We start from the raw sequence: 23,833 nt of genomic DNA, 5'->3' as shown, positions 1-23,833 counted from the left end.
AAATAGCTGACTATTCAGCTCAAGTGTCACATCTTTTAAAGATCATGAACAAAAAGTGTGCCTTTATTTAACAGGTTATTTCAGAAGGCAAATTTTTGAGCACTTGCAAATGATCCTATCAAGCCATGTTACTTCCAACCTACATGTAGGCCAATGAGGCCTTTACTTTTAAAAGATATGCCAGGCCTGTACAGAGGATTTTCAAATGAGTGTCATGTATCGTTTCTATCGAGGAGTGTTCATATCAAGTAGTAAAGACTATTCATAAGATGGAATTTGCATCAATATTAGGTTTTGCCCTTCATCGACGTACAAACACTGTATACTCAGTGTGTTCAACCTGAGTGAAAGTCAGCAAAAGCACTCGGGTGGGAATCGAACCCACAACCTTCTGCTTTGTTGAGCAGACGTCTTACCACTCGACCACCAAGCACGTGTGATTGTTTAACTTTCACTCGGGGGTAACACACCGAGTAGACAGTGGTTATATGTCGGTGAAGGGCAAAACATAATTATTGAAAATTGTAAAGACTTACATTGTGCAAGCAAAATGTATGCAAGCCATAAATCACACAACAAAAATATAATTTAGCTGTTCAAATGACACTTTTCAAAGGTACTTGTATTAACACCCATCCCTGGTGCAGGCCTGCATATTTTATTTTAACTTTTAGTCACTGTAGCGCCCAAAACTGCCCTGCCTGTTACTCACTGTAGCACCAAAACTGCCCTAGCACTCTTAGGGTACATTCGAGTACAATGTACATGTAGCTCACCCGGATCGATGTCTCAGGTTAGCCCCTTGCCGTTCAATTCGCTCCAACGTCTCGAGTCAGCCACCAAAGAAACTGCTCAAGGACCAAACTCAGTGGTGGAAACAGGTCCCATGCATACAAGTGTTGTTCATTTCAAGAAACGAACAAATTTGGCGGCTAGACAGCGAAAATGTCGAGCGGATCCAAAAATCAACTTATTTCAAGCAAAAGGGTAATTATTTATTTAGTTAATTTCAACTTTAGAGGCTGTAATTCCAGCCCAACATTTTACTTTTGCAACTCTCTAAAAAGCAGTAAATCTCAAACTTAACACGCAGTCTGAAATGGGCATTTTGTACGGACATCACGTGAGGATCGTGATGGCCCACGGTTGAATATTTGATTAGTCCGGCTGTCATAGCTAATGTCTCCCTTTACAGAGTCGATCCCAGTGAGCTACTTAAAGGCACCCTATGATTAATTTTTTCAGTGAATAAATACACTGTAATAAAATACAGACCAAGATGCTAATGGGTTAATTATATTGAACGACAGATATAAAATTCATCAGTTAAAAAAAGATTGCTCAGCCAATCAGAAGAACATAAATTGCAATTGGTCTCAAATTAAAGCTTATGGTCAAGTGCGTTACACACTACCAAAGCTTATATCATCATAGTTCCTTGATTGTTTATTTAAGCACAGTTTTTGTAACTGATGCATTTTTTTATGCACACCCTGTGTAACAGCTATTTAAAGTGCTTTTGGGCAGCCAGGGGAGAGTAGGATTCTCAAAGGGAAGAAAATGGCGTACATCGCATTTTGGAAATACACTCTTCATATGTTCATACACCACACAACAAACATTTCCTATTACAGCTTTAGCTAGAAAAATATTCTCACTAATAGGAAATTAGATCTTCATCATTCAATCCTAACTATGAGGTGTTTTACGTGAAAAATAGGGAGGGGGACTTCCACAAATGACTTTTTTTATCAAGTGGTACTAACTTTTCTTTCTTTTTGTTTTTAAGTTGTGCACCATGTTACACAATTGTTAAAAACCCGATCAAAAACTGTTTTCTTTTTACATTCTTGCAATGGTTGACATGTACATAGAACTCTCTGAGGAGTTGCAGTTGTATAAAAGAGAAGAGATATAAGCCACAGAAAAATCACTATCTGATAATGCTTGTCCAGTAACTTTACAGAAAACGTTGTTGCTGACCAAGATTTGGTCAGTGACGGATGACATAGTTTGGTTTAATTAGCATTTTAAAGAGATTTTACACTTCAGATCAAACGTTTGTTTGAAAGTGATATTTATGGGAGTATGCACTCTGTATGCCTAACAGCAACAGTGACACCTTCCCTTGAATATGGCCACATTTGGTCATTTTGTCAGGCAACACAACCTACATAATGACACACTAGCAGGGCAAATTCATCAAGGCAACAGAAAGGGACACAGGGGAAAAAAAAGTGGCCTGAGTGAATCAAAGAGGACCAAGCTCTCGGTAAAAAATTGATTCAAACAGGAAAGAGGTACAAGCATATGGGCAGCCAGCTTCCAGACTGGACAAAGTGCTGGGTGGAAAGGTACATAGTTTACGATGGAAAAAATATCATGTTTTTACTGTTTACATGCCAACTTAGTTGGCAGGAAAATGAACGAACATAGATATTGACTAGATGCATATTGTGATTTGCAATGTTTCAAAGTCACGACAAGTAATCCACAGGACCAAGACAATTAATCCACAGGAAAAAAACAACTTTACATGAGGGCATTCAAAAGTAGAGGCCAACAAGCACTGTGTTATTCAGATAAGTTTTCACCATGGGAATTACACATTTTCTTTCGAGATATTTTCTTTTAAGAATGATTAAAAAGTATGGCACAGTCTTACCTAGCAACTGCAATTGGGACAAGCTCGTGTTTCCATGACTCCTGGTCTCCATTCTGTGCATCATCAGTGACAGGAGATGCTAATGAGACGAGAGAAGCTGGTGCTATCCTTGAGGGCTGGATGACTCCTGACTCCTTGGCTATGGAGATGCTCCTCACAGAGTACAGCCAATCATTACTGCTCCTCCAGTGAAGGTAAACAAAGCAGGTCTATTGTCCCTGGGCCCAGCACAGGAGTAAGATGCCATGGGTATAGAAGACCCGTAGGCTTGCTAAAGTGGGGACACATTGCTATGGGTGCCGAGTCCTTGAGTATAGGTGACCCATCGGACTGTCCAGTGAGGATGGGCCAAAACAGGGATCTTTATTCATCGAGTCTCGCATTGCACCTCACCACATTCGCAGCAGATTCTCTCAAGGTCTGCACTTCAGGTCCTGCTTGTCCTTGTGGGATTGTAAAACACTGTGAATACTGATTAGTGTGCCCTTATAAAATAGCATAGCAAACCACCAAACAACTGGCCAGTGGTAAAGTGGTCTTTCAACTGACATTCAATGTGGCACTATGCAGAAGTTTCATTGGAGTCAACATTGATTTGAATTTGTTGACTCTCAAGCAATTTGATCGTCAGAGAAAGCAAATCCCAACTTAAGTGTCCTACATGTATATATTAAGACCTGTTCTGTATACCAATACTCTAATATAGTAAAATGCCATTTTTAATATATTTTCAAAGAGTATGGTGGCATATTGATCTCATTTAATCAATGTTCGCAGTAGCGTTAATCCTTCATCATTGCCTTCAGTATTATTCCCATGCAATATTCACATGCAACTAAACTTACAAAGTTAAGCTGATGAGTATAACGTATTGACTCAGACATATTCAAGTTGACTATGAAAGGACAATAAATATTACCATATTATGCTATGAATTATCAATAACATATATGCGTACGAGTAATAACTTGAGTACTATATTGTTCAAACATTTCCCGAGTTTTCTAATTTAAAAGAATAATTTCACATTTTACTGGTATTTTCAATGGTTTTTGATAGTCGGTAATTGAAGAAAGTAAAATATTTATGGTTAGAAAGTTGGCACATGATCCATATGTGAGAAGAATTAGATTAACATTTTTATTTGTCAAGGTAGGTCTATATCGTGTTTAAATGAAATAATCAGAGAACAGTTTCCAAATTATATTTCGATGAAACACTGAGGCACACAGAGTATGGTGGCATTAATGTTAAATCTATTTTTGCAGTAACATTACCCCCCCCCTTCATTGCCAAAGGAATTATTCCAACGAAATAGTCACATCCTTTTTTTTTATTTGCAAAGTTAAGCTGGTGAGTATACAGTATACATGTAGATTCCGACATATTAGAGTTGACAACTATAAAGCATGTGAAGTGCTGCTATGAAGCGCGTCACCTTTTCAGTTTGGTAGCGTACGATCATTGAGGGCGTACTTGTGGGAAAAAGAGGCGTTGCGCATTAGTCTGTTGCTAGCCAGGGAACAGAGTGCTGCATAGACTCAAATCGGGGTAATAGCACACCAGGCCCGTCATTTTTAATCCTTGTTCTGTTCTTTCAGTATATTTTACTTTTTTAAGAATGTGGTGATTTTGTGATGTGAACATGTTTTTTTTTTCTTGTTTTGTTTTGTGTCATAGTGCAATATTGTGGCACATGTAACTTCTGTGCATAATTCTTATAATTTACTATTTCACTGTATTGATGTCCTTTATATTATTATATTGTTATTGTTACGTGTGTGTCACTATTTATAGCTATAGCTTCCTACGGTTGTGAGTCCAAGGGCAGACTAGCGTAGAGTGGATACCTTTGAGATCTGGGCATACAGACGCGTTCTCCGAGTGTCGTGGATGGAGAGGAGGACCAACCGCTGGGTATTGGATAGCACAGGGAGTGAGTTGATGCTGAGACAACAGATGGCTGTGCGGAAGATGCATTTCTTTGGCCACGTCATGCGCCGCGAAGGAATCGACAAAGAAATAATCCAGGGATTGGTCTATGGGAAGAGACGTCCTCCAACAACATCATGGAACCAACGACATAAAGCAGTGGACCAGACAGGGACTTGCAGCAGCATCAAGATCAGCAGTGGATCAAGATTGTTGGCGTAGACTAGTAATGGCCACTGAGCGCAAATTACGCCATCGGACTGAAGAGAGAGGGAGGTACTTGACCGTGATTCATTCATGTGGTATCCCCCATTCAACATGTGGCATCCCCCCTTCGGCCACTACGTTCACTGTTTAACAAGAAGAATCGTGATTTCATATGGGACGAGTAGTGTGACAGCTCTTTCAACACCCTCAAGACAGGATTGCAGGAGGTCACTATCCTGGGTTACTCTCAACTGGAGGGCCAATACATACTCGATCTGATGCCAGCAGGGATGGGATCAGTCAGTTCTCTCGCAAATTTAGGAAGGGAAAGAAAGAGTTATCATCTATGCAAGTCTGGCATTGTCCGAACCAGGTGCCTACCTATGTTGCCCAATACCTACATGTTCCACAACCCTAACCCTGGAAGCATCTGCATCTGAGGCCTTTACTTTTAAAAGATATGCCAGGCCTGTACAGAGGATTTTCAAATGAGTGTCATGTATCGTTTCTATCGGGGAGTGTTCATATCAAGTAGCAAAGACTATTCATAAGATAGAATTTGCATCAATATTAGGTTTTGTCCTTCATCGACGTACAAACACTGTATACTCAGTGTGTTCAACCTGAGTGAAAGTCAGCAAAAGCACTCGGGTGGGAATCGAACCCACAACCTTCTGCTTTGTTGAGCAGACGTCTTACCACTCGACCACCAAGCACGTGAGGTTGTTTAACTTTTACTCGGGTGTAACACACCGAGTAGACAGTGGTTATATGTCGGTGAAGGGCAAAACCTAATTATTGCAAATTGTAAAGACTTAAATTGTGGAAGCAAAGTGTCTGCAAGATATAAATCACACAACAAAAATATGATTTAGCTAAATAACACTTTTCAACGGTACATGTATTAGTACCCGTCTCTGGTGCAGGCCTGCAATGGTGATTCATTCATGTGGTATCCCCCATTCAACTACTATAGTGGCATGGTGGCAACGTTGGAAACATTTCCATGCACTTTTCAGCTCATAAAAGGACTGGTCACAACAAACCGCCGACTTTGAGTGCTACATTTGGACTTCTGACCCATATGCATCATTCACAAACAGGTGAACAGCTAGCCAGCTGATACTACAGCTGCGTAATAACACTAACTTTCAGTTTTTACCAACAAGAGTGTCCTTACCCTTCCAATCACCATTGCCAGTTCACATCGAGCACCAAAACAATGGTGTTTGGACAAGAATGAAACTGTCAACTCCTTCGACATCTGGAAACACAACCTACAATATATATCATTTCAAATATTTCAAGCTTCCTTGTAAAGTTCACATGGAACTCCACCGAGTAAATAAAACCCAATCCCGAGCTTATTTGGCCAAAAACAAAAACAATGAACACGTTATATTCAACCTATCATAAGCTATCCATCTCCACATCAGAGAAAACAGCCCCGAGTAAAGATTTAAACTTTGTTCCCACTCCGGCCAAACCACTACCAAAGACGAATGAGAATTGCATACCTCATGCAAAACAAACCCTTCAAACATACAAAGACCATTCAAACCTTTGTGAGGAACTTTTCAAAGTCTTCTTCCTACTGGAAGAACGAGATACACTCACTACAAGCACGGCCACTACGTACACTGTTTAACCAAGAAGAATCGTGATTTCATATGGGACGAGTAGTGTGACAGCTCTTTCAACACCCTCAAGAAAGAATTGCAGGAGGCCCATACCCTGGGTTACTCTCAATTGGAGGGCCAATACATACTCGATCTGATGCCAGCAGGGATGGGATGAGTGAGTTCTCTCGCAAGTTTAGGAAGGGAAACAAAGAGTTATCGCCTATGCAAGTCTGGCATTGTCCGAACCAGGTGCCTACCTATGTTGCCCAATACCTACATGTTCCACAACCCTGACCCTGCAAGCATCTGCATGTAACCCTAAGCATCTAACCCTAAGCGTCTAACCCTAAGCGTCTAAACCTAACCATCTAAATCTAACCATCTAAACCTAACCCTAACCATCTAAACCTAACCATCTAAACCTAACCATCTAAACCTAACCATCTAAACCTAACCATCCAACCCTAACCATCTAAACCTAACCCTAACCCTAAGCCTAACCCTGAGGATTTTGGGGAACATATATAGGTATTGGGGAACAGGTATTGGGGAACATCGGGTAGACCCCGTCCAAACCCAAACCTAATTACTGTGTAACAAGGCGTAATTGCGAGCTGTTGTCCAGCTTCCTCAAGCATCGAACGCAACACCTCTAGGGCTGAGTCACCAGTAGAAGAAGCCATGCAGGCGGGATGTGCAGAGCCAATCAAAACATGCAGAGCCAATCAAAACAAGTGAGGCCCAACTAAAGAACGACACCATAACCTGGGTTCTGAAGGAGAAAAATGCAGCAGTCAACCATACCAGAGTGCCGTATCAATAAATGGTCCAGCATCAAAAACTTACTGGTCCAACTGGGACCAGTTCGGGTGAGCTGGTGCCAGACATCGATCTTGAGGAGACATTGAGCTGGACTGCTACCAAGATGACAAAACCTTCATCGTCACCAAGTTTCAGCCAGCATAGCAACCAAGATCAGAAAAGGATGTGGATGTTTGACATCATCTTCAATGCCAAGCTTAAGAAGAAATGAACCATTAGGTCCCAAATTATTCTTTCTGAGTACTGCTCCCATTAGAGACGTCCCATAATTTAAAAGTGTTATTAAAGTGCTCTTAAAATATTCTAAAATCATTCTTAACTTGTTTGGAAAAGGTTCTTAAATGGTTCTTAAATTGTTATGAAAATGTTCTTTAAAGTATTCTCTTAATTAAAACAAATTAAACTGTAAGACATCTCCAGTACCACAGTTAACAAGAGGTAACTTTTCATGTTGGCAAAATTGTTATTTTTTATTAATGTAATTTGTGAGTTATTGTGTATAAGCTTTCAGGTCGGGACACCCTGGCTTAATTAAAGAGGGCCCATTGTAATGCAAATCATACATCGCTACGAGTGTTGCTATGAAGCACGTCACGTGAACAGTTGCATAGTGCGCTTTCGTTGAGGGCATACTTGCATGAAGAGGCGCAGCACATCAGTCTGTTGCTAGCCAAGGCACGGAGCACACAAACAGTTTACCCGATGGTAAGTCTACACTACACTATGCTACTGTCAGAATTCCCCTTAGATTTGAAGTGTTTTATATCTTTCCAAATGTGCTTGTAGACTTCTTCATGTTTATTCATTAACTTCTGACTCTTATTTACACAGGGCCATGGATTTCTTTGCCAACATGTAAATAACCTACTATTTTGTTTAGCAATACAGGACTGACAGGAGCAGTAGAATTCTCTTCCTTTGTGTTACCCATACCAATAGCATGTAATGCCTTTTGTGTTTAATTGAATAAGCTTATCCAATTCTTCCTCAATCTTTGTGTTTGAATTCCTTGAGGTTGTAATGAATGAAGAGGAATGTTAGGTATCACGGTTGGTTTGCAGTGATTGCTGGTATAAGAGAGATTTTTGGGTGTGCCATGGCAGAGCACATTTGATTTTTGATAGACATGGATGTCATGCTTTGATCCTCTGAGCCGCGCGCTTTCTTACAAGCCGGTATAGCTGCCGCATTTGCTGCAACTTGCAGAAGCAGATATTACAGACTGCTTATTAAGGCAAATAGTGGTGTGGAGCTGAGACCAAGAGCGGCTGGATCAGCGAATCCAAGATCGTGAATGACAAGGAAACCATGGCCCTTGGCCCTTGTAGCCTGTAGCCTGAGGTGCAAATTTGAGGTAGATGGTTGATGAGCCGGGATGCTCAAGACGTGGATTAATGCAGTAGCAACCGTCGAGTTTGACGTAGAGTCGCAGAGACGACAGAGGACACCGGAAAGGCTGTCATCTCTAGTGTAACACCACTGAGAGGCTGAAATCAGCAGCAGAACACCAAAGTTTTAAAATACGGTGAACTGTATTTGTTATTATTTGCAATAACATTTAATTGTTATTGAAATCTATTTAGATAGATTTCTTTGATCATCTTGATTTACAAGACATGTTTTTTTGTGATTTATAAATTGAAGAGGTATTTTGTTTTTGGCAAATTTGACTGGAAATTGAATTTGGAAGTAGTAGTTAACTGGTCATTGTTGTTTTTTAATAGATCCTTTGGAAACATCCAAAGTTAGTATACCGGTACATTGCTTTTTTTAATGACTTAGTGGACAAACGTAGAAGTGGTTTTGAAAGTAACTGCTGTCACTGTCTCTTTACTGCATTGTCCACTGACTCATTCAGTTTTCTTGCCTATAGATGGGGATATGTTTTCTCTAAACGGTGAGGATTACTGGTGACCAACTTAAAAATACTAGTTTCCTAATTCATGTAACTGGAGGAACATAGGGAGCAAATTGCTAGTTCAGGAATATTTTTCAAGCAAAATAATTAATTGAAATAAATCATATTACAGCCTAACATTGTACTGAATCATTTCTAAAAAGTCAAACAAACCCTTTTGAAATACTGTGTGCCTCAGTGTTTTATCACAAGATATTTTGAACCTTTTTTCTAATGATAATGATTATTCAAATGCTTATGTATGTTTACTGTTTTCAGGCATGCAACTGGCATTTTAGGGGGAAAAAAGGAAACTCCAAAACCACACAAGACTTTGTATGGTATTTTCAATTTGTAATAGCATTCACGAAAAGTTAAAACCAAGGAAATCAGCAGATCCGAGGAAAAGTTGCATGCCTGAATTTTGACTTTAGTTTAATTTGGTTTTTCTTGATTTTGAATACCAAAATAAAATGTAAGACAAAGTAAAGTAATAAACTGCTGACACTTATTTAAATTCGGTCATTACTGTTAAGTAGCCTTCAACACTAACTTTTGTGTGATCGGTCACAGACAGTCAAAATTTCAATTCTTTTCCCCTGCCATGCCTTTTACACAGGCTAGTCACCAACAGTCAGATCTTGTTTAAAGGCACTGTGACAGTCCATTCCATCAACAGACAAAAGCAGGAGATTCAAAGGTGTTCAAGTTTTTTGTAAAAAAACTGATGGAAATACCAAAAAAATATTTAAATCAGAAATCATGATTTGGTTTTGACATTTATGCCCTCGCACTTACTACGTGGACAAGCCCAAAGCTTAGACTTGAGTAGGCCTACTTGAGGCAACACTCACACTCAATTAATAAGCTAGTGAAAACACCATAATTCTTGTTACATGTAGATGGGTTTGCCTTCTCTGACCCCAAATTCTTTAAAAGATCAAGAAATGTCAAATGACACCAACAAATTGCCTATCAAAAAGAATCAACAATAAAAAGTAACACAAATTTGAAGTTATAACAAAAAAGGATTGAAAACGTTGAATGTATTTAAAAAGTAGAAGTAATTTTTTATCAAGTATCAAAGATTTAACAAGTGTTGCCATGCTGAGTCACAAAGTCAGTGGTTAGGATAAGGGTAGGGGTGTTTTGGGGGAGGGGGGTTTCATAGTCTTGTTTTTGTTTTTTTATTTTGTTTCAAACAATTTCTAATTCAAGGGCTCTGGTGAACATGTTTTTCAAAGGAAGTGACAAAATTAAGTGGTTACTCACCATATGCATGCAAGTACATTACTTGTGTGGTCGTCCACATAAAAGACAACTGGTGCCAATGGTTTGGCTTTGCATGGTTTACCTAATAAGGGTGATGACCTGCTTGCAACAGCAGCAATACTAGCATCCAGTACAATTAATTGAAATAAAACAACGTAAAGGGCTGTGGCTTTCAGTGTGAACTTTTACCAATTTTCTGTATGACTAAACAAATTAGCAAGGGATTACTTTGAATTAATCTTAACCTAAAAAAACCTAATGAACTAGACCTTCAATCCAGCCATTGACTTGAAGTTGAAGGCAACTAACTGAGGTTAGAACTAGAATTGTGTGTCTAGAATGGGAGTGTACATGCCTGGCAAGGAGGGTTGATGCATGGCAGCTTTGATTGGAATAACATTTTGCACGTAGGACAGTATCGGTAAAGAAGGGATGTAATTATGGCAAGTGATGGCAATAGGCCTAGAGACATTAGACAACATGGCAAGAATTATCACTTTAGGCAAGAATTAATTGGCACTTTAGGCGAGAATTGGCACTTGAGGCAAGAGTTAGCACTTTAGGCGAGAGATGGCACTTTAGGCGAGAGATGGCACTTGAGGCAAGAGATGGCACTTGAGGCTAGAGATGGCACTTTAGGCAAGAGATGGCACTTTAGACAAGGATTGGCACTTTAGGCAAGAATTAATTGGCACTTTAGGCAAGAATTAATTGGCACTTTTGGCAAGAAATAGTTGGCACTTTTGGCAAGAAATAGTTGGCACTTTAGGTAAGAATTAAGTGGCACTTTAGGCAAATATTGGCACTTTAGGCAAGAAAGTGGCAGGCAAGACAGGACAATTAACATAAGGCAAGAAAGGGCAATTTTTGTTCACTATAGAATGTCAAGTGAGTACATGTACATGAATGTTACTTACAGAGCTGAGTTTTGAGGACAGACACCCACAGACAAGCTAAAAGGGGAACTAGATGTTAACTATTGGTGGAGTGAGTATTGGAGGCCTGTGGAATATTGAGATGCTAGCACAGCAAAGGACTCCAGATATCACTGATGATGGAACTGATGTCCTGCAGAAAAATCCTGTGCCAGACATCCAAGGCCTTTCAGACTCGGCAAGGATTGTGGCACTCAATACTTATGATGAGGTGCTACCGATCGGTAAAATGCTGAATTATCAAAAATTTCCTGCAATCTCCCCAAAGAACCATGCGCCTTGTGTTCATGGAGTCCAGCGCTAAGATCCTCACCGATGTACCCAATGCAGACCTTTCTGTATTCACAGGTGTTACATCAGGTTAGGTCTCAGAGTCTTACTCATCCTTGTAGGCTATTGCAGATCATGTTAGGCATGGAAAACCTAGATGCCAGTGTCATTCAGGAAGGACTAAATGCAATAAGAGCTGCCTATGAAGGGAAGTGTAATGGACCAGATGAACCTGATGGGTAGACTTTGAGTATACGAAACACTTTAGTCAGTGAAAGACTTCGGATCAAGTGTCTCAACTTGATGTACCCCAAATCGGTCGTGTTGGATTGTTGCCTTGACATAGCAAAGTTGTCGCAGCAAAGGATCGTGGTCAATGATGAAGGATTGCCAGACAAGGGTGCCAATGACTGATGAATAGATCCCAGGGCACTGGACAGATTGATTGTGGAGATGCCTATCAATGTGTGGCTCTCTGATAGACAAAAGGGCTGAGAATACTGCCAGACTGCCTGGAGGCCTCAATATCCAGGAAGAAGATTCGATCCAAGGTGAGCCAGATGCTGCTGTGTGTGAACCAGCTGAAGTGTCTCAGGAACTGCTGGAGGTACTGTGCTGTGTGATAAAATGATGAAAGTGTCATCCACAAACTGAAGATAACTGTTGCTCTCAAATCCACGAAAGCTGTACAGAACTATATGATGATATTGGCCAGAACTGGAGATGGGGTTAATCCTGTGGAAGTTCCAGCTGACTGCTTGAAGAATTGACCTGTCCACTGGATGAAGGACGGCAGGATGTAGATGGGTAGGAGATCACAAACCTAATCCAGAGAGAGGGTTTCACACTCACACAGCTTGTCTTCATGAAGGTTTCCTGACCGAGACCTTGAGACATGCCTCACCCATGGGATTGGTGATGAATACCTGGAGTCTCCACTGAAGCTGCACATGGCTTTGTTGGGATCACAAGTAAAGGTTTTCAGCAGCAGCAGCAGCAGCAGCAGCAGCAGCAGCAGCAGCAGCAGCAGCGCAGCGCAGCGCAGCGCAGCGCAGCGCAGCGCAGCGCAGCGCAGCGCAGTGCAGCAGCAGCAGCATGATGATGATGGTGATGGTGGTGGTGAGGGTGAGGGGGGTGGTGGCGGCCGCCAGTGGGGGTGATGGGGATGGTGAGGGTGATGATCCCAATGACACCATGAGCGCAACCTCACAGTGTTCCCAACGACACCATGGTCAACCCCGATGAAGGCTACCAGATATTCACTGCCATCCCCACAGGCTACTCATGCCTCGGTGCCAAGGGGGACTCCGACTTGACTACGCCCTGCAGAAATATGAAGCCCCACACTCCAAACCAGGTTCATGATCTGCGACCCACCTACATCCTGCTGTCTTTCTTCCAATGAACAGCCAGTTGTCCAAGCAGCCTTCTGGAACTTCCACAGGATCAACTCTATCCCCAGTTTTAGTCAATGCCTTCATATAGGAGTACTGCCTTCGTAGATCTGAGACCAAGAGTTTGTCTTCAGTACATGGATGAGACTCTCATCACTTCATCATACAGCATGGGACCTCCAGCAGGTCCTGAAAGACTTCAACTGGATTTACAGCAGCATCTGGCGCAGTGAGGATCAGGCGCCTTGAATCTCATCCCCGGATGCTAAGGTCTGAAAACAGTCTGACAACACCCTCGACCCCTGAGTCTATTAGAGATGACCGACAGACACTGACTGGCAACATCGACAACCAATCCTTCCTGCACCCGGAAATCCAAACACCAGTCAAAGAGCAACCTTGTCTGGGAAGCCTGCATCAGCAACCACAATCCTGGCCGGCAACAACTTTACCATATCAAGACAGCACTACAACACAACAGATTCAAGGCTCATCCAGTCAAGACGCAAGATCCAAAGTCTTTCACCTACCAAAGGGTCCCCTACACCCAAGGTCGAACCCACTAGGCTCACCCCGCCTATTACACAGCCCAACACAGGCAGTTCTCATCACATCCAGTACTTCCTAAATGACAAAGGTATCCGGGCTTTCCACACCCACAAGATCCACAATAGCCCACAGGACAAGCAAGCCTCCAAGACCGAACCTGATGCATCCCCTGCGAATGCAGAAGGTGTACACTGGGTACACCAGCAAGAGAACTCAACGCCAGACAGCACAAACACAGAGCACATGGCAGATGGGGAGAATTACAGGAAATCAGTGAACACCCAGCACTCACCAAAAGGGACACCATCATCATGAGTATCAAGCAGCTACATCCATGCTCTGTCCGTCTAGCAATGAAGGTCAGCAAACAGACGATAGCTCTGCGAAACTTCAGCATCACCATCAGAGACATCTGTTACCCTCTACATGTACGTAGTAGCTCAAACATCCACAGACCTCCAATTGCCTTCCTCCTCCAATTTCTTAGACCTCCTCCTCCAATGTCTTCTAAGGATGTGACGTTTCATTTTGTAAATGTTTAGCAAACATTTAAAGAACCATCTCAATGTTGAGCCCTTTCACAAAGACTGACGACTGCCCATTGTGCAGACCAACATGATCGACACAACAAATAATAAATGAGTAACATAATAAAAAGAGGGCTGTCATTGAAAACAATAAAAAGATGAGCACGTAGCCTGAAAGTAATCTAGTACTGCAGTTCTCCTTAGCTTTTAGCAAATTGAATAGGTTTGGATTATTTTTGTTATGCATGCTCAACTCAAAGGAAGATAGCGGAAAATAGGTTCCTGTTTTTAAAATTTGAGTTTTGTTAAAACTTTTGGAAAAATACGATTTAGAATTTTGTTTATTATTTTAAATGTTTAAATGTGTAAATGTCACATCCATAATTTCCTCACTCCACCAATACATAGTTCCCCTTTTGCCTGTGGATTTCAGTTTAATGTTTACACTCAGCCTGCAGAGGACAAAAATACTTTTTGATATCAGATTTTATATATTTATTGAATTTGTTAAAAGCACAAGTAAATTAATAGGCACAGTTTAAGTAGCTAAATTAAATTTATGATATACATCTTTTTTCAAAGTGGATTTTTGTTAATTTTCACCTACTGCTTCTAATTGTTTCAGCTTCTTTTCAAAAAATTAAATGTACCCACTGACACCCTATAGTGAACATAGTTAAACAGTACAACTGCCAATGCATCAACCTTACGCTAGAATCATTCGTGGGTTTATCTCTATCCTAAATGCTGGAGATAGTTTATCATGAATTTCTTCCCGCATGTACACTCCCAGCAAGTTTTTATTAAAAAGGGGCCTATGGGTCATTCTTCAGTATCAAGTGTCTACTTTCATGTCCCGACACTTTAAGGCACTATAATTCGAAAAAATATAGAATGAAAATAAGATTTCTGAGCAGTGAAATTAACACGACTCCTATTATGTGCAGTGTTAAAAACTCTTTAACATAATGGACAAGATGCTCATTCTTTACAATACTCCCTCAAAACCCCCTCAAAATGCATGTCCCCGTGTATTTCTCAATATGTACCTACTGCCAAATTTGTAAAGTAAACAACTTGAAAAGGTAATTATACCTCCAAAAGCCAAGTAATATAATAATTGTCATTTCCGTCACAAAAGGTGTGACGGATATGACTTTTGCATTCTTTTCACAATCAATATTTCTTTGGGTCCTATTGAAAATAAAGGAACCCAGCATTAATTATTTCCTGTAGAAAACTACTTCACATCACCACTCCAATACAATAGAGACTAAAATAACAGAGAGAGAGATATGTTGCAAGGATGAATGAAGTCCCTGAAAGCCATCAGCCCTGTTTTTGGTACATAATAATTGTCAATTATCAGATTGATCTTCGATCAGGCCAATTAAATATGTTGAACACTTCAAGTTATTCAACATGGGAAAATGCACATGACGAACGTGAGAAACCACTAGCTTAACTGTCACTTCCTTAACATGCTCAAAATCCAAAATGTTTAAATAGGATTATGTGAAAATTTTAGATCTACGGTTTACGGAAAATTGTATTGCAAACCCCGCGCTTTGTGAATGCACATCGCCATGATCGCAACCTTGGTAATACGATTCTGTCCCTGTTAAATACTCACGACCAGGCCATGAACTTCTTGCAGTTTTTCAGGGGTTAAGAAAATCGAGTTGACGGCGGACGTACTGAACCAAGTACCTCACAAATTAGCAGAGAAACAACCATGAAAACATCCGGAGAAAGTGACCCAACATGGCGACGACACTTGCGAGAAGGGCTTGAGTACAGGGTCTTTTCATTGTGACATGTGCATGCAGCACTGACATGACAACAAACCACCACGTGTGAATTGCAATCATTCATTTTGCACCTGTCAGTATCACAAAACAACACCACCTGTATGCGCCCTCACGTGGGCAATACGTCATACCTTGGGAATTTTCGTAAACATTGGTTTCGTTTGAAAGATTTAGCTTTGACTTCCAGCGATGTTATTTTGTCACTTTCGGGATATACTGGTATCGGTCTTTGTTTTGCTTTGAACATTTCTTGTTGTTGACAGCCCAAATGTTATGACTTGCTTGTATCGGACATGTAATTAGTTGTGGAAATGATTACGACACCGAGTCCGAAGCTAGTCCGAAATTTCAAAATCACCACTCTCAAAGATTTGTTTAGAGGGCGCTGTTAAAATTACCGGTAGAAACTTTTTAACATAGACTTGGTGGCAAGATTACCCCCAGAGAGATTGACCCCTGATACCAAAAATGCTACCTCAAAATGAAAAAAAGTAGAACAAAGTTCCTTTAGAACGGTGTAAAGATTATGTATGTATGTTTTTGTGTTTAAGTATATGTATAATATCCTGGGTCCATTATTTTTTTACCAAATTGTGGTAAACGCAAGAAATGTGGCCTACAGAACCGAAATGGGCCGAGTCAGTTGAGGGAACTCACCCTCAGATGTGGTTCCACCAGTGTGGGGGGGGGGGGGGGGGGGGGCAGGGAGCACCCAAACGTTTGTTGAGACCCCCCCCCCCCATTAAAAAAAAGGAATTCCGTACAAAAAGACGGTGGCAAATGTTAGAATTAAGGTGATGTTACATTCGAACGGTCTCTCCCCCCCCCCCCCCCCCCCTTCCCCCTAAAAAAAAAACAGTTGTGAGCAGGGGCCATCAATTTTACACCAGGCACGGATCTAGAGGGAGGGGGGTTGGGGTAAAAAAAAAAAATAAAAAAAATAAAACAAAACCATTATCATACAAATTCCTAAAAAATTATACTGGTATAATGTACCCCTGTTCAAAATACGGCACACCAGTCTGTAATCTAGCGTTACTAATCGTCGAATTTGAACAGCGCCCCCTATTAAAATATGGAACCAGCCCCCCCCCCCCCCCTAGTTTTTAATTTTACGGAGGCCAAATGTCCGGAAAAAAACACCTGTTTACATCGGATTTTTTGGCTGATGTAACACCCCCCCCCCTGCGAAATTCCTGGATCCGCCCCTGTACACTATTAGGTAATGTAGTGTGCACGATTGTAGGCTTTTATCGGCACTCCCCTGGGCACTCCCCATTGAATATATGTACAAGAAAAGGAAGATACTTAAATTTTTCAAGATATTTTAAATTTGGATTTGATTATTTTTCTTGAGTACTTTCCATCAGCCATGATATCTACTTGAAAACATTGGGATTCTGTAAACAAGAAATTAAGCGTGACACAATGACATAAGCAAGAGGAAAAAAATGGTCAATCTTTCACACAGAATAATTTGACTGAAACAAGTAAATTGGCTCAGATCTACATGTACATGTATTTAATATAAAATTTGCCATTGAAAATACAATTTTATTAAAAGTTCAAAAGAGTTCATTTCTAACATCATGTTGCCAGAAAAATAGAACATTTATAGAATAAAAAGTATGATTCCCTTTAAACACCGCATCCACTTTAATAATTTGCCATTGGAAATATAGTTTTTTGAAATATGAAAGAAGTGACTGTTAATTTTTAAACCAAGTCACAAAAATCCAAAATTTACAGCACATAAATTCTGATAAGTTGAATAATTATATGGTGTACATGTATTATAAATGACAAACACAATTACATTAAAGTAGGTGAATCATATCCACATCATCTAAATTCATACCAACATCCATGACAGAAAACCTTATCGCATTTGCATAAATAATCTTAACGAGGCAAATTTGCACTTCACTGTAACACACATTGTTTTGAAGTTAAAATGTATTTCACTCTCGAAGGTTATACGAAATGACAAAAACACTTCTAAATTGTATATAAATTCTTTGGAAGATTTGGCAACTTAAAACAAAGGGAATAAACATTCATCTTGATGTTTTATAATTACACATTGCACACAGATGAATACATGCCTTTCATGATTGCATGTGCTGTCTAAATCTGGTCTCAAGATTATCATGATCATGATTAATCCTACAAATGCAGGACTCATTTGACTATTAAAAATGTTCACATTTGATGTTTCCCATTTACCATCAGAAGCAATGAAATACACTTCTTGTATAATCCTAATGACTGCAACTTTCTTAAAAGGTACATATGATTATTTGCTTCTTGTGCCTTTACTTTCGTTTGAAGCAACAAAATTGCTAAAAATCTTAAGCAGGGTGCATGACAACTAACCTGTTGAAGGTTGATTGGATAGTATACATTTTAAGAAAACTGAGGAAATACATTCACTTTTTTGGGGTGTCTTGTAACTGGATTCCATTGCTAATACATAATGTTAAAATGTGCCGTGGACACCCTCTTTCAACATCCACACGAAACAATTTCAGCTGGAATATTTTCAAAGGGTATTTGGTACCACTCCTATCTTGACTTTGAACAGAGTTTTGTCATTAAATCAATGCTTCTCCGGGTCATTGCATATGATACACATGGCTTTGAGTTAACAGTGTTTCAATTTTATCTGTGAATGTACATTGGTCCAGTAAATAATACTTTCAGGTACTGTTATCCACACAATTTTCACACAAAATTTGAGCCCTGCTAACGAACTCATTGAACACAGCAAGATGTGACAATAGCTTGTACATTGACGACTAGTCTCTGTGGTTTCAGTAAAATATATAAAAAACATGTTTACATAATAAAATATGTATATTGCATTATTAATTTAGAGCACAATATTGCATCATGACAAGTTACAATTCATGAGTACTGATTTCAACAAAGAGTTGTTATGATTTTTTTAACACTGTCCCCTTATTTTGTTACAATTGTTATATCATAATAATGCAACATATTTTATAATACACTAATAGTCGGTTTCCCTTTTTGGTTTATTGGAACATTTTTATTTTAATAAAACCTTTGCACTGATCCAGTGTAACCGGCACAAATTTGGACACCATGTATTGGTTCAGTTGAGCTTGCCATTTGGGGTCGAGATGCATGTTGAGAAGATGCCTGGAGATAGATGTCTTGAGATCCTCTGAGGAAAAATGACCAAAGAATATTCAAAATGAGACGAGCAAAATGGTGGGTAAACTAAACGCAGACTCAAAATGGCAGGCTCTTGCAGGCCGTTTACAGTCTGATACTGGCAAGCACGTAGATTGTCAGATCTACATATGACGCAGGGTTCAACATTATTTAAATATTTGCAGGGGGACTAAATATCAGAATCATGAGGCCCTTGAATGTCCTAATGTACACGTGTCAGGTCAGATCTCTTGTTTAAACGGTGGTCTGACTGTCTGAGGTACTTCCCTCTTCCAAACAACAAATATCTTTACGCAAAGTATGTAACACTAATTTTATTAAGTATCCATAAGGTGGAATTTCGTGTCGGGGTGATGTAAATCAAATTAGGTTTTGCCCTTCACCGACATATAAATGGTCGGTATAAACGGTCAGTGTGTTACCTCCCGAGTGAAAGTTGGACAAAATCACTCGGGTGGGACTCGAACCCATGACCTCCTACTTTCTAGTGTAGATGTCTTACCACTCGACCACCGAGCTAAGGGGATTGGTTGGCTGGTTTGAATCTGATGTACATAGCAGCGGGTATCGCATTGACTATTCATAAGATGGAATTTTCCGTTGGGGTGATGTAAAAATCAATTTAGGTTTTGCCCCTCGCCAACATTTTTTTTTCTCCAACTTTCACTCAGGAGGTAACACACTGAGCATACAGCGCTTATACGTCGGGGAGGGCAGAACCTAATTTGATTAGAGTTTTATTTGGCATGCAGATTCCTGTGGTGAAAAGGTTCCCGTGTTTGACTCAAATCAAAAGTTACTGAATCATGTTTTGAATAGTTTTGAATTGCAGCTATACACGACGTCGCGCACTGATCCAACGAATTATAGCAACCGCGCGCCCGTGGAAAGGCCTTCTTTCATTGATTTCTTCAAAATGAGAGCTTCCCAGAAAGAGGCTTCCCAGAAAGAACAATTTCACAGGGAGATTAGTTCCCTTACTATCTTTCAACCAAGTTTGTTTTCAACAATAATTACGCCAGTTACTTTTCAGATGGCTGCAAATGATGCACTATAGCTTTAACATCAGCGCAAGGTGTTGGGTGACAATGCGTTCAAGAGTTCCACTTTTCTTAAGAGGGAGTACTTGGCAGTGTTGTAGGACTCGAGTCCAGGACTCGGACTTAAGTTTGACTCGAGTCACATTTTTTGTGACTCAGACTCGACTCGAGTCACATTGGAAAATGACTCAGACTCGGACTCGAGGATGATGACTCGAACTCGCACTTGGTGACTTGGGACTCGAGTCACGTAATTTCATCAAAAGAAAAAACCTAACGTAGGGATGGGAAAGGATCATTGAGGAATAACGAGGAGGGAAGGGACGAGGGAGGATTTTTTTATGGATAGGAATTAAAAGGAAAACACATTTTGGGTCTAAACAACATGTACACACACAACTATATACACTGGGATTTACATAAAAGACAGAATGGATGATTGAAAAATAATTTTAAAAAAATGATTAGTTTGGTGAACAACTAAAAACAAGTGACTCGTGACTCGGACTTGGACTCGAGGCTTGTGACTCGGGACTCGGACTCAAACTCGACGTTGGTGACCTGACTACAACACTGGTACTTAGTCACAGAGTCCACTGTACCTACCAGGTAATTCTGAGTTGACCACCCCAGGGTAGACAGGCAAAGGCCCCCATGAGGTGACGACATGAAGCTTGTCCCTCAGCTCAGGATGGGCCTTCATCTGTAAGGCTAGGGTGTTGGAGTCGATGCCTGTACTGTCTGCTGTCTTATCAAGGATCATCTGGATGGGAACCTGGGCAATTACGAGATGTAAATGATCTTTTTTTATATTGGATTTTTGTTTGCCCTTCGCAGACATATTTTGTAAACACTGTACACTTAGTGTTGTCCGAAGGCTTAGGTGGGACTCAAACTAATGACTTCCTACACACACAAAGTTGGGTTAAGCACTGCTACATCAGACTCAGAATGGCCAGCTTGCAACAGCAAGCTCAGTGGTCGAGTGGTTAATGCATCTGCACTAGGAAGCAGAAGATTGTGGGTTTGTGTCCAACCCGAAGAAAGCTTGTGTTTTTGTTCCGTGCAAGCCCTCGGACTACACTCGAGTGTACAGTGTTTGTAAAATAATTCGGCCAGGGCAACAAAAAGTACATAAATGAAAAGAATAGCAATAATTAAATGGATGAAAACCAATTGTACTGAAGTTGATTCTTTCTTTCTGATTCACATTTTCAAATTTCACAATCATCAACATAGAACTGAGATGTGGACCAATGCAAATGAGTTTTCACAGATGTTTGTCTTACCTGACTGGATAATTTTACCAAAGAAACTGGCCTTGGTCTCTCCTACCTTTTCGAGTTCTCGATGGGTAATCCCGAATCCGCTCAGTGAATGGGCGACGTTGTAGGCCCAAACAGATCCACGTAGGTCCTCAAACACTTTATATCTATCACTGAAACATAAACAATGTAATTATTGAAACATTTACATAGTATCAGGTGCGGGGGGGGGGGGGGGGGATGTCAAGCGAAGAAAAGGGGTCGGGGATTACATTCCCCCCAAATAAAAAATAGACAAGCACACTTTCCCCTTCCCAATTGTCACATTTGTGGAAGACAGTGTTCTAGTGAAGGTTTGCAGTTTGCAGTAACACCATGTAGGCATGTAGAGTCTCTTTTGGGAAGATGTGTGGTTCTGAAAAGAACACACCGGTTCTTTTCAGAGCCACATATCTTCCCAAAAGAGACTTCTACATAGTGGTACCACAAACCGTTACTAAATCATGACACCACGTAGTTAGACCAAGTAGTTAGCCCTTGCAAATTGTCTTGCAAAGAAATTGTTCCATCAACAAAACTGAGAATATGACAACATCAACTTGATTGTCAGGCAAGGCAGAGACTGATTTCAAATGACAACAACCCCAGAAATTGAAAAAAAAAATCTTATCAGATGACAACCAACATTCGTCCAGGAAAGAAAAAAAAAGCAACAGATGAACAGAAATCAAATTGTGATTTGTAAATAAAAACTTCCATTTGACTCCATTCCTTAATAGATCAAATTGAATATCACACAGAAAGGAAGTACAGAATTGTTGTATGGGTAAATAAATCAACATCCAAGGGAAGAACACAATTCATTTGGGGAAAAAAGACAGCATGGATTGAAAGAAAAGAAAATCTCCTCTTTTTTGCTGTTGTCTACATCTATACACCTTTGTACAAAGTAAAATTAGTGCTTAAAGATGTTGTGAGTGAATGTTACTTTCCGTCGTCAGTAACATGACGAAATTGAAACCAACTACCAACTCCTCCGTCCAATCACATCCATATACTGTCATTATCCCCAAAGCCATTTTCAGGATGTATTTATCAAGTTTATTCCCACGTGACCGGTTGAACCAACTACAGGATGAGTCAAAAAGATATATAGATCTTATAGTAAATATTGTCTTGCTTTCAATCATTAAAATCTCATTTGTATTTGAATGCTTGTGTGTAATCTGTAATTCTCACTCAGCTCATTTAGCTTTCAATATTATCACATTCCTTTGACAGCTACACAAATGGGTCCTTTTTAGTCAAACGTTTTGTACATGCATAACTTTGGATGGCATGGATCAATGTTTTTTTCAGATGAGTGGAAGAACATGCTCTTTAAGACATACTTCTTCGGTGTATCTAATTTGATTGCTTTTTAAGTAAAAAAAAATCTTGAATGCGGGTCACTTTCTTTTTAACTCACCCTGTATAAACACAAGGTGAACATGCATCTCTCACACACTAAACTTTATTGTCTTCATTTTCTATCATCCTCTTTTTTTCTGTCTTTTCTTCTTGTACGGTAGCCCTCACATTGAGTGGCATTTATGCCTTGTGAAGGGACGACTTGCATAAAATAACAATTACATGTACACAATATGCATGTTTAATCTGGAGCCAATTATTAAAACTGAAACAAATTCAATTCTCAGATTTCATGTCAGTGCAAGTAGTGAAACTGACTTACATGCATCTGCTTTGGTTACAGGAACTGATACCACAAGATAGTCACATGCATTAAAATCGGACACAAATGTTGGGGGAAACAGAAGGAAAAGAACAAGAAACTTTCTGTTTCAATTACACTTTGCTCAAGGTCTTACAATCCCTCTAAGTATAAATCTGGAGTGATTTTGAAATACAGAAGAACATTCTTTGCTGCATCTGAATAGAATGTAGCTCACGGAGCTCAATGCTACATTGTGCATGAACTATGGGTGATGGCTACCAAAACAGCTCCACTCCATCAACTGGGTGGATAACTGAAGTTGAAAAGCATCGTAAGAACTTTTACCTGAGTCTAGAAAGAGTTAATCAAATAACATGGTTATGTGGTGAAATCATTGCACCAATCGGCCTCTGCTTAAACTTTGTCTTTCTCTTCACAGTCATTCGAGTGAAGTCCATGCGTACAATCATCAACATCTACTTATCCAATCTGGCTGTGGCTGACTCCCTCTGCCTTATGACTTACTTCATATCTACAGTGTTTCCACCTATAGAGTCCAACTTATTGGTCAACAAGGCAATATCAAGTGTCCTATACACATTCATTGCTACTTCTAATTTCTTTGTGGTTACCATAGCAGCTGAGAGATTCTCTGCAGTACGAAATCCTCTGACATTGAAGGAAAAAGCCTCTAAATCTCGGGCAGCAAA

General features: G+C 40.0%; 1 protein-coding gene across 1 annotated transcript; it reads right to left on the bottom strand.

Moving 5' to 3' along the window:
* Positions 1-18,418: 18,418 nt before the first annotated feature.
* LOC119742457 lies at positions 18,419-21,470 on the bottom strand. The gene is made up of 3 exons (XM_038218390.1): positions 21,434-21,470; positions 20,751-20,919; positions 18,419-19,093 (listed from the first exon to the last, which is right to left on the bottom strand). The coding sequence occupies exons 2-3, from the start codon at positions 20,905-20,907 to the stop codon at positions 18,942-18,944; spliced, it is 309 nt and encodes a 102-aa protein (XP_038074318.1). The 5' UTR covers positions 20,908-20,919; positions 21,434-21,470; the 3' UTR covers positions 18,419-18,941.
* Positions 21,471-23,833: the final 2,363 nt, after the last annotated feature.

This window comes from Patiria miniata, unplaced genomic scaffold, assembly GCF_015706575.1.
Source record: "Patiria miniata isolate m_02_andy unplaced genomic scaffold, ASM1570657v1 HiC_scaffold_6, whole genome shotgun sequence".
Taxonomy (NCBI): domain Eukaryota; kingdom Metazoa; phylum Echinodermata; class Asteroidea; order Valvatida; family Asterinidae; genus Patiria; species Patiria miniata.
This window is presented reverse-complemented; position numbering and strand designations above follow the sequence as displayed.